General features: G+C 48.4%; 2 protein-coding genes across 2 annotated transcripts; one reads left to right on the top strand and one right to left on the bottom strand.

Annotated features, from left to right (window-relative positions):
* Nucleotides 1-661: 661 nt before the first annotated feature.
* On the bottom strand, nucleotides 662-6,020 carry CCDC115 (coiled-coil domain containing 115). Its single transcript, XM_036252841.1, has 5 exons — nucleotides 5,908-6,020; nucleotides 5,718-5,821; nucleotides 5,548-5,630; nucleotides 4,851-4,982; nucleotides 662-1,953 (listed from the first exon to the last, which is right to left on the bottom strand). Exons 1-5 carry the CDS (start codon nucleotides 6,016-6,018, stop codon nucleotides 1,841-1,843), a joined length of 543 nt encoding a protein of 180 aa, XP_036108734.1. The 5' UTR covers nucleotides 6,019-6,020; the 3' UTR covers nucleotides 662-1,840.
* Nucleotides 6,021-6,750: 730 nt separating this feature from the next.
* IMP4 (IMP U3 small nucleolar ribonucleoprotein 4) lies at nucleotides 6,751-11,389 on the top strand. Its single transcript, XM_036252840.1, has 9 exons — nucleotides 6,751-6,808; nucleotides 6,949-7,057; nucleotides 9,109-9,192; nucleotides 9,897-10,006; nucleotides 10,081-10,213; nucleotides 10,302-10,456; nucleotides 10,539-10,633; nucleotides 10,724-10,797; nucleotides 10,879-11,389. The coding sequence occupies exons 1-9, from the start codon at nucleotides 6,806-6,808 to the stop codon at nucleotides 10,989-10,991; spliced, it is 876 nt and encodes a 291-aa protein (XP_036108733.1). The 5' UTR covers nucleotides 6,751-6,805; the 3' UTR covers nucleotides 10,992-11,389.
* Nucleotides 11,390-11,739: the final 350 nt, after the last annotated feature.

The raw sequence follows: 11,739 nt of genomic DNA, 5'->3' as shown, positions 1-11,739 counted from the left end.
ATGGGCAAAGACCTTTTTTTGGTGTTGAGTTTTATAAGTTCTTTATACATTTTGGATATTAAACCCTTAACAGAGGTATCAGTGAATATGTTCTCCCATTCAGTGGACAATAGACACTTCTCCAAAGAGGACATACAGGTGGCCAATAGACATATGAAAAGATGTTCAAGGTCACTAATCATCAGAGAAGTGCAAATTAAAACCTCAGTGAGATTATCACCCTATCTATGGCTGTCATCAATAAATTGACAAACAAGAGTGGAGAAGAGGAAACCACTGTGCACTGTAGGAGTGCGAATGATGCAGCAGTATGGGGTTACTTAAAAAAATTAAAAATGGAACTGCCTTATGACCCAGCAATTCCACTTCTATGAAATATATCTGAAGAAACCTGAAACATTAACTCAAAAAAATATATGCACCCCTATGTTCATTGCAGTGTTATTTAAAATAGCCTAGATTTGAAAGCAGCCTAAGTCTCCATCAGTAGATGAGTGGATAAAAAAGCTGCAGTACATTTACACAGTGGAATACTACTCAGCTATAAAAAGAAAATTTTACCCTTTAGACTGTATGGATGGACCTGGTGAACATTATGCTAAGTGAAATAATCCAGTCACAGAAAGACAAATACCATGTTTCACTCATATGTAGAATCTAATAAACAAACCGAACCAATAAGCAATATAGAGACAGACTCACAGATAGAGAGCATGTAGACAGCTCTGGTGGTGGTGAGGTTTTGTGAGGAGGGGGTGAAGAGGTTGAACAACAAAAAAAGAGAGAACTCATGAACAGGGACAACAGTGTGCTGCCTGCAGGGGGAGGTAGGTGGAGGTGGAAGAGGGTATATGGGGTTAAATAGTGATGGAAATATAAATAAAATGGAAAATCAAAACTAAACTGACTAAAAAACACAACAGTTGGGTGATGGTCCCTATAGCTTTCACCTTAATTATTCATTAAACTATTCAATTATTCTGTGTGGTTCTGTGTTTTATTTTACAATAACACTTATCTTTAAAACCACCATCTATAATGTTAAGAGACAAAGTGGGAAAATCACTCATAGTATGAACAAAGGACCCATTTCCCCCCAAGCATAAAAATTAGCTCCTTAGAATCTGCTAAAAATATTAACCCAATAAGAAAATGAAGTCAAGGACACAGAGTTCCCAGGGCAGGGAATATAACTGGCCTCTCAACAAATTAGAAAATGTTCAATCTCACTACTGGAAAGATAAAGGCAGGTTTTAGAAAACCTGAAAGGTCTCTTCCTAGGGTTCATTTGAAAATGTAGATTGGATCTTTTTTACTTCTTAGCTTAAAACCTGCCAAGGGCTGCCCATCTATGCCGGTGATTGCGTTTGTTATCGATGAGGAATCATTCTCTCCTTATCTGTTAGCCATGTATGGTTCTTCCCCTCCATTAAACAGTTTTGAGGATCTAGTGAAACTGAAGTACCTACTTCTTGTCCTTCCTGTCACTAGCTGGGCAGTACTTCACCTGCAACAATTTATGCATAAGATTGCTGTTGTTCACTAATATGTACTAACATAACAGCTTTGACCCTCCCCATATAAGTGTTTCCTAGAACAAGGACTGGAAGTGGTTTCACACAGTGTAGTGACTTTGCACGTTCCTCAGCTAGCCTCTTCAAACTTTCGTACCTAACAAAGTTGCAAACATGCAGACCGGAGAAATTTTAAGGAGAGGAGATTAGCTGGTGGGAATGGGGTGGTGGTGGCAGGGTGGGGCAATCTGTGAAGGAAGAAGGCCTGAGGTAAAGCAGCCACACTGAAGGATAGCTGTACTCATGCCTTCCTCTGTGGACAGAGGTCACGCAGCCCCACACTCGAGATGCTTGAGTTTCTCTTGGAGCCCCCGGAGCTGGTTTCGACTCCAGTTGATGTGGATCTGAAGACTGGCTATGTCTGCAGCCAGCTGCAGGCCTAGAGGAAGGGGAGAGATTATCACCATGGTATCTGTAGTGACACATGACTCAATGGACTCTGGAAATCCCCAGGACTTGGAAAGGTCTAGGCATCTCTGGCCTCTGTACTATTACTAAAACATTCCAGGCACAGCCCTGCAATGGCTGCTCTGAACCTCATTGGAACCACACCTTCAACTCCTTTAGGCCTTTGCTAAAATCACACCTCCTCAACAGACTTTCTTGACCTTCTATAACTCACCAGAAACTTAAAACCCACAGATCATTACACTGTCTCATGCTCGTATTTTCTTCCTTCTTTCCTCCATTACCACAGCCCCTCCCTGCTCTCACCACCCTCACTCCTTCTACCTGTTTACTAGGTGGCTTTCGCCTGATGCCTTTGCTGCACTGGCTGCTGCCAAGTCCTTTGGGCCCTCCACACCAACCGTTCCACTGGCCAGTCCTGTCCTGAGCCTACCTGTCCAGCAGCATACCTGGCCACGCATCTGATCAACTCTGTCCAGTGAACGCTTCCTCCTTATGGCTTCTGGGACATCTTGTCCTCTGGGTATTGCCCCTGCCTCACTACTACTTCTCATTCTCCTCTAATGGTTTCTCTTCTTCCTCTCCCTCACTTCCTGTCCACACTCCAGGCTCTCTGCTGATCTTACCCCATCTTAGCTTTAATGCCACATGTGTCATTAAAGCTTTAATGCAACTTGGGAATTTAAACACCAGAGTTAAGTGGTAGGCTCCTGAATCTCTCCAGCTGAGGCCTCTTCCAGATTCGTTGCATGTACCTAGCCGCCCACTCAGAATTTCCACCACACAGCATCGGGACCACCGCCACAAACAACTCTTGACATCCTGTCAGCTGTTGCTCTGCAACCCTCCCACACCAGATGAGGGCAGCTCCATCCTCCCAGGATTCCTCCTCTCCTTCCCTCATTCCCAAACTGATCTGTCAGCAAATCCTGTGGGGTTCTGCAGCAGGATAGCAAGAAGCTGGAGAAAACTCTAGGGCAAGAGGAAAAGGGAAACTGAGACAAGAAACTTCAACATGGCCAGTCTGGGCAACATCTTACCTTCCCAGCCAAGGACACATGAGAACAAATGGTTAATACCTCTTCTCCCTCACCAAAGAATGCAAGAAAAGGGGGGAAGGGAAGGGAACGGGAGAGAAGGGAGAGTTTATCTCACCCATTAAAAAAGAAGTCAGTGAGAAGGGAGAGTTTTATCTCACTCCTTAAACAGAGAAGCCAGCACCCTCAGGGCTTGTCAAGATAAAATCACCAGAAGCATAAAAAATGTAAAAGAGATCTTAAGAGCTAGTCTATGCCAAGATATCCGGCAGAAGAATTTTTAAACCTGTAGACATAAACTTATAAAATGCTAGCCTGGCCGGTGTGGCTCACTGGTTGAGCATCGACCCCTGCACCAAGAGGTCGCTGGTTCTATTCCCGGTCAGGGCACACGCCCAGGTTGTGGGCCCGATATTCAGTGGGGCGCATGCAGGAAGCGGCCAATCGATGTTCTCTCATGGATGTTTCCATCTCTCTCCCGCTCTCCCATCCTCTCTCTCTAAAATCAATAAAGAAAAAAAATTTTTTCAAAAAAGCATAAAATGCTAAACCTCTACTGAGCAATATTCCTCAGATTAGCTGAAAGCCTGTGATTTAAGCCAGATGTATTTTGATAGCTGTGCTTGCTTTGCTTCTTTAATAAATTCGCTTTACTACAGTGCTGCTGTCCAGAGTCATTTGTTTGAAATCTTTTCTATAAAACTGACAAGAACTGAGAGGGGACAGTCCTCTCCCTCTGACTCAGAGGCCTGTCCAATTAACACTGTTTCTGGTGTTTTGGGTGCCAATAACAGTTCTGCTCTCAAAACATGCAGGTTCCTACCACTTACCCACTCCTCCACCTGCATCTTAAGCCTGGCTGTTCCCTGGAGCATGCTTCATCTCTCTGCTCCTCTGTTCCTGTGCAGGACCCACAGGATTCCCGTCATGCTGCAAGTCCATCCCATCACTCCCAAGTCTTCAAAAGGGCCTACACAGCCCTCCAATTACCTGGGCCCAGACCCCTCTGACCTCAGCTCCTGGCTCTCTCTGCTGCACCAACTCCAGCCCACTGGCCTCTTCTCTGCAATGCCCCATGCAGTCTTACCTCAGAGTTTTCCCTCTGGCTGGCCCCTCTGCCTAGAACACTACTGCCCCAGATCACCCACAAAACTCCCTTCTTCAAAGAGGACTTTCCAGGCCACACTTCATAAAACAGCTCCCTCGGCCCACTACACACTATCATTTAATCCCCCACACACTATCTTATTATTATTAATTTTTATTCCTCACCCGAGGATATTTTTCTACTTATTATCAGATAGAGTAAGAGGGAGGGAGAGACAGAGAGAAACATCGATGTGATAGAGCCACATTGACTGGTTGCCTCCTACACGACCCTACCAGGGCCAGGGACAAACCACAACCGAGGTACATGCCCTTGGCAGGAACTGAACGGCGACTCATGGGTCCACAGGCCGACACTCTAACTGCTGAGCCAAACCAGTCAGGGCTCTATCCTATTTTTTCATTTCACAACAACTCTCATTACTTACTTATTTGCAGGTTGTCTTTCTCCTCTCAATAGTTTAACATTCTATAAGGAGTGTTTATCTTTTTTGTTTCCTGCTGCATCCCCAGCACCTACCATGAGCCCAGAACATTACCAACAATACCCAGTAAATGCTTTCAGAAAAAAACAGCAGGCAAGCAACAAAAATCTGCAATGGAGAAAACCTAAAGTGTTTTGCAGACTAATCCCAGCCCTGGCATTAGCGCACAAGCGCTCCCTGTAGATAGGGGGTCCTCTTTTGGCTCAGGGCCACATGGCTAACTGGCAGGGTCCACTCACCCTCCTGGAAGCTGGCTTGGGCCTGCCGCAGGCTGTGCGGAACTAGGATTCCAAACCAGTGCAGAGGATTTTGGGGGGCTGAGAAGGGCTCCGGCTCTGGAATCCTGGTGAGGCCCTTGCGCCTACGCAGAGCTGGAGAAAGAAAGGGTAGAGGTTGGGGTCTTATCACTTGGCCCTTGTCTCCCAGGTGACAACGTTAAACTCTGAGCTCATGATCCTGGAAAATACTGATGGCTGCAGAATCTGCCCCCAACATTTTATGTTCTGTAAAACAGTTTACCACAAACCTACCGTCGCCTCCTTGTGATCCAAATGTGAGACTGTCCATAATTTCTCAACTCATAAAACCAACACTTGTTTAGACAACGCCACACAGACCTTCCCCATTTTTCCTAAATATGCAGCAAGGCCACACAACCGTCAAACTCTCCTTTCTTTGTCTCATGTATGATTAGCTGAGATTGAAAGTTTGTCCCTCTAAAAGAGATAACCATTTTCTTTTCTACGTACTGAGACTTCCTCTGATTGCAAAACAATCCCAACTGTAAAGGGCTTCAACTAGCACTCGTCTACTTCTCCAGGGGGTCTAAGGCAAACCAATGTTCGTGTCTGGGGCGCTCCATCACAACCTGAATCTCCTCAATTGTATTTTGCCTTTGCCATCGCGAGGGGTTCCTGATAGGAACGAAGGGCTCACCTGCCTCACGGGGCCCCACCTCCTCTGGATTCTGGGCGGCGGCACTGACCACACGGAACTCCTGGAGTCCATTCTGCGCCTCGCTAAAGAACGAGAAGGGAGCGTGGTTCTTTGGCAGCCCCAGCCTGGACACTGCCCGCCCACCCGCCTCGGCACGCCAGGCTCCTCACTTGGTGCAGACGCAGACCTGGGGCTCCATGCGGGAGGCGTACTGCAAAGGCCCCACCGACTTGGCGCCCATGGCGTAGCGAGCTTTGGAGAGCGAGAGCCAGCCCTGCGGAGAGAAGGGAGCGGTGGAACGCGGTGGACCCCGGCGTGCCCCCACCCGCCCGCCCGCCCGCCGCCGCCGGCGGCTCCCACCTCCTCCACCCGGGCGTTCAGCGCCGCCCGCTTTGCCTCTAGCTCTTCTAGGTCCCCGAGCAGCTGCACGAGCAGCGAGTCCAGCTCCGCCCGAATGTCGGGTGCAGCCATGGGCCCGCTGCACTCTGATCTGGAACCGGCTCCTTCCAGGTCGCCCAATCACCGCCCACCGCGCCGGTATGTAGCCAATGGGCGCGCGAGTCCGCCCTCAAGGGGCGTTCCCGGCCGTGCGCCCAGCGACCGCGTCGGGGAAGCCTTGGGGTCACGGCCTCTGAGGGCAGGCGTCCTCAGAGCTGCAGCGTTTGGGGACTGGTTAGTTTCTTTATGCACTTAGCTCCCGAAGTGGATCAGCCAACCGGAAAGTCGGCGAGAGCTGTGGGTGGTTCCGAGTCGCTTCTGGAAGCGGCCGCATTTTAAAAGTAGGGTTATCGCTGTGGTGATGAAAGGAGGCGTGGCCACTATATTAAGGGAGAAGTGGCTTTAAATTAAATCCATAAGGACCCAGCAGGCGACCTTAGGGCCGACCGTCCTGCTGGTTTTACAGTTGTACTATTTCGAGCCGCCAATTACTATTTTAGCGATACATCATCTTAAAATCGAAGCCGCGACAAAGGGCGAAGCCAAGGGTGGACATCTTTATTAAGGGCAGTCCCAGGCCGCCTGACAACATCTTGACATTTCCTCTGCCTATTGGTTGCTCCAGTGAGCATTCGCTTCTGGATTGGCCAATCATGTTGTGACTCCCGTCCACTGTCGGCCCGTTTAACATTGGTTATTCCCAGCAACTACGTTTAGTGAAGCCTCCACCCACCTTCTTGGTTGAGGGCGGAAGCGAGAGCTGCGTAGTGCAGGCGGCGCTCGCAGATTCTCCTGGACCCACGTGGAAGCGGCGCGCAGGATGGTAGGGATGTTCCCGTCCCCGTTTTGGAGGTTGGGGGTTCCCGGAGGGCTGGGATGTGGTCCCCGGGCTCGGAGTGAGTGGTCCCCGGGGCCGAGGCGTGCGTGGTGAAAGAGGTGCTGACCCGACCCGCCGTTCCCCAGCTGCGCCGCGAGGCCCGCCTTCGCCGCGAGTACCTGTATCGCAAGGTCCGCGAGGAGGCGCAGCGCGCGGCTCAGGAGAAGAAGGAGAAGGTGCGGCGCGCGCTCGAAGGTACGTCCCCGCTGCCCGGTGGCGTCACACCAGTCTTTAGAAAGACTGTGGGTTTGCATTTTAAAACCCAATGGGTCATACAGGTGGAGTGAAATATAGCCTATAATATTGTAATACCTATGTATGGTGCCAGTGGGTACTGGATATATCAAGGGGAACGCTTTGTAAAGTATACGATTGTCTAACCAGTATGCTGCACACCCGAATTAATACAAAACAGTATTGAATGTAAACTAATTGAAAAAAATTTTAATTAAACAAACAAACAAAAAAAAACAATCCAATGGAAAGAAAGAGTAAATACTTTGCATTTCTTTGGTAGTGTGGTTGGGCATCTTTTCAAATATTTACTGGCTGTTTTTTTTCCTTGCCTGTTGGGTCTTCCTGTTGGCTTGTAAATGCCCAGATTTTACAGCTTACCTATTTATTTTGTTTATAGTGTGTCTAGTTCTTGTCAAATTTAGAATTTTTGACTATGGTCCTATAGACATTCTGCACGCCCCCCCCCGTGGTTTTTCATCTCCCTATTTTCTTTAGTACAAGGTAATAAGCATATCTTACCGTCTTTTAGCGGTATTATAAGTCCCTTGCATTTTTATTTTATTTTTTGGATCCTTTTTCTTTTTTCTTTTTCACCTGAGGATGTTTTTCTATTTATCTTGAGACAAAGGGGGAGGGAAGGAGAGAGAGAGTGAGAGCGAGAGAGAGAAACATCAACTGGCTCCACCTGACCAGGGCAGGGATGTACAGCAACTGAGATACTGCCCTTGACTGGAATTGAACCCGAGACTCATTGTTCCGAGGGCCGATGGACTGCACGTTCTATTGCTGAGCTAAACTGGCCGGGGTGTCCCTTGCATTTTTAAACTGTTAATCCCTATAGAAGTTACTTTTATTTGCATAGTAAATTAGGAGTTTAACTTGACAATGTTTTCCTCACTTTCCATTTGCCACACTAAGAAGAGTCAGTCTGATTAGAAATGACATTTGTTTATCCTACTGTGTTCTTTGTTGGTGAAGCTTGTTTCTTATCTGAGGGTATGTCAACTCAGTATCTCTGGTTATTTTAAATTCACTTGATGTTTCTAGTTGTTAGATATATAAAATGTCTGTGGTTATGTGTGTGTATGTTTATGTTAAGCATAATGTTAAATACCTATGACCTATCTGCCCATCTTAAAAAATGGAAAGTGGTCAGTATACATGGGTTGGCAAAAGTAGATTTACAGTTGTTCATATGGAGAAAGACATGCAAGTTATTATTACAATAGCTTTATTAACTCAAAAGAATGTCACAGTGCAACTGTAAACCTACCTTTGCCTACCCCTGTATTGAAATTCAGGAGTATTTTCCACAACTTAGATAATCATGATATTGAATATTGTTTTAAAATAAATGTTCCTTACTTTTATGTATGCTTATATAGTTCTTATTTGTATCCCTAAATCATATTGATCGATTTTTAGTTTTAAAGGCAATATTAGGTTATATGTATTCTTTGGCAGCTTTATGTTTTTGTTCAGCGTTGTTTCTAAAATCTGTTGAGTATAGTGGAGATTTTCTTCAGGTGAATATCTTCTGTGTACAAGAGTTCCTCCCTTCAGGGCACACTCAGAAGTGCTAAGTCCGGGGCACGCTCATGTTCAGCTCTGTGCTCCCAAGGTGGAGGCACCCGCAGCCCAGCCCCTCTGCCAGGTCAAGCTTCAGTTCTCAGAGGAGACTTCTGGCCCAGGCATCATGATTAGCAGTTTTGTTGCCAGAGGGTTTCAGGCTTCCTGGTGCACCTTTATACAGAGAGAGCAGTCTGAAGCCTTCAAGCCGTGAGACTCAGGAACCATAGGAAATTAAGTCCCCTGTAGCCAATGTTAACAGGTTAGCATGTAGACAGAAATAGTCCCCCACCTCCCATCCCCCAGTATCACCTCTCTGCTCAGAAAGGAGTTAGAAAAGTATTTTTTCCATCATGTTTGTGCAGGCTTGTAAGCCATAGTATTGTATTAACAGACCTCCATGTATGTTTCTCACTTGTCCCTCTGTCTTTTCCCTGCAGAGAACCGCCTGATCCCCACCGAGTTACGCAGGGAGGCTCTGGCCTTGCAGGGTTCCCTGGAGTTTGATGACGCTGGCGGTGAAGGTGACCTTCCCTGACACTCTGAGCCAACTCCTCTTCCTGCACTCCAGCCTACTGGCCTCCATGTCCTTCCTCAGACACCCTGAGGAAAGGCTCTGCAACTCCTGTTCCTGGAACTGTCCCCCAGGAGTCCTCATGGTTCTGCCGGGGGGCACCTCAGAGAGCTTGTCCTGAGTGCTCCCAGTTCCGTTTAGAGGCACATGTGATATTACCCAGCTTATTCTCTGCTTTGCTTTGTTAATTGTCCCCCTCACTAGAACGTGAGTTCTGCTAGGACAAGACAGTGTCTGTTATGTTCATTACTGTTTCCCTAGCTCTCAATATTTCCTTGGCACCCAGATGTTTCACTCATTGTGTGATTCAACAAATATGAAAGGAATCACAAATGTAAATATTTGCTGTGAGAGGTAGGAGTCTGTTACCTCATGGAATCTAGACTTATGCTAACATGATAGCCACTGGTCCTGTGTAATTAATAAGCGTAAGTGAGTGAAATTAAATCAAATTAGAAAATTCAGTTCCTCATTTGCACTTGTGCTTGTAGCCAGTGTGGCTTGGGGCCACCCTATTTGCCAGTGTGGGTGTGGAGTGTTCTGTCACCGAAGGTGGTGTCAGATGGTGCAGCTCTGGATGGATTTGACCACCCCCGAGTTAGTATTTTACTTTCCAAGATAATGTCATATTCTTGTCCCTCATGCATCTGACAGGTGTGACCAACCATGTCGATGATGAATATCGATGGGCAGGGGTTGAAGATCCCAAGGTCATGATCACTACTTCCCGAGACCCCAGTTCTCGCCTCAAGATGTTCGCAAAGGTACCAGTAGCAGTGAGTGACAATTGCTTACGTATCAGTGGCCAGAGTCCTAACTAGTGTGTGTGCACGTGCAGGAGTTGAAGTTGGTGTTTCCCGGCGCCCAGCGCATGAATCGTGGCCGACATGAGGTGGGGGCACTGGTGCGAGCCTGCAAAGCTAATGGGGTCACTGACCTGCTGGTTGTCCATGAGCATCGAGGCACACCTGGTAAGGCTGGTGGGAGGGAGCAGGGTGTCTGCCAAGTCGGCCATCCGAGAGCAGATGTAGGCTCTGACAGCCTGTCTGGCCCCACCAGTGGGGTTGATTGTCAGCCACCTGCCCTTTGGCCCCACTGCTTACTTCACACTATGCAACGTGCTTATGCGGCATGACATCCCTGACCTGGGCACCGTGTCAGAGGCCAAACCTCACCTCATCATTCATGGCTTCTCCTCCCGCCTGGGTAAGCGGGTGAGTCTGGGGCTGAGGGACTAGGGTTGGGGACAGGGGGAACCAGGCTGGGCTTTCTCTGATCTCCTTCCTTCTGCCCCAGGTCTCTGACATACTTCGTTACCTGTTCCCTGTGCCCAAGGATGACAGCCACCGTGTCATCACCTTTGCAAACCAGGACGACTACATCTCCTTCCGGTGTGTCTGTGGGCTGGCCTCTGGGACTATCCTGACCTTTCTGTTCCTGTACTATTGGTTGTTGACCTGTAACTGCTCCCCTTACTCCAGACACCACGTGTACAGGAAGACCAACCACCGCAATGTGGAGTTGACAGAGGTCGGGCCACGCTTCGAGCTGAAGTGTGAGTTTGGGGCTTTATCTCAGGTTTGGTGGTAGGGGAGGTGACAGTGTAGGTGACAATGTCCCTGTTCCCCTCCACCAGTGTACATGATTCGCCTTGGCACGCTGGAACAGGAGGCCACAGCAGATGTGGAGTGGCGTTGGCACCCCTACACCAACACTGCACGCAAGAGGGTCTTTCTGAGTGCTGAGTGAGCCCACCCCGTTGTTGGGATGTGGGCGTGGACCCAGGAGGTCGGAGAGGTCCGAATAAAGTCTGTGTGTCATACCACTCCATTTGCCTCTGAGTGGTTTGGACAGGCCCACTGTCAGGGTAAGTGTGAAGGACAGTGTCCATGAGGTCTTCGTAGGTGGGGATCTGACAGCTCGGGGACATTCTTACGCCTGGTGTTGACATTGTGTCTAGGACAAAGCAGGCTCTGAGCCACTGGGAGAGTGTAGTGCTGCCCCCAGGAGAGCTGGCAGCCCGGGCCTTGAGAGCGCACCGTCTGGGAGGGGGATGGGCACAGGTAGCAGGGCCTGTCTCACAGGGTAGGATCTATTCAGTGCTTCCCAGGATCCCTCTGCCTGCTCCAGCACACAGGCATACCTTCTCTTCATCTGCTAGGGACACCATGACACCTAGAGACTGCCACCTGCACACCTCCAGCTCGCATGTCAGGGAGGGGCTTATCTGAGGTCACAGGAGGAGTCAGGGCTGCCCAGGAGAGGTGGGCTTTTCCCCTGACCTCTCCACAGTCATTTGCTTTGCCTTTCCTCTCTTGCACATCCCTAGTATTATCCAGAGCCCTGGTTTCACACATAAAGGGTGTCAAGACCCTATATAGTGCATACAAGTTGATGTGGAGGGGAATGATGACAATAAGAAAGAGATCCATCATACCCAGTGGGAACAGGACCATGAACAAAGGCAGGAGAATGGAAAGGCCTCTCCAAGTGTCCT

This window comes from Molossus molossus, unplaced genomic scaffold (genome assembly GCF_014108415.1).
Source record: "Molossus molossus isolate mMolMol1 unplaced genomic scaffold, mMolMol1.p scaffold_m16_p_10, whole genome shotgun sequence".
NCBI lineage: Eukaryota > Metazoa > Chordata > Mammalia > Chiroptera > Molossidae > Molossus > Molossus molossus.
Note: the sequence above shows the minus strand (reverse complement) of the source record. Positions and strands in the feature narration are given on the sequence as shown.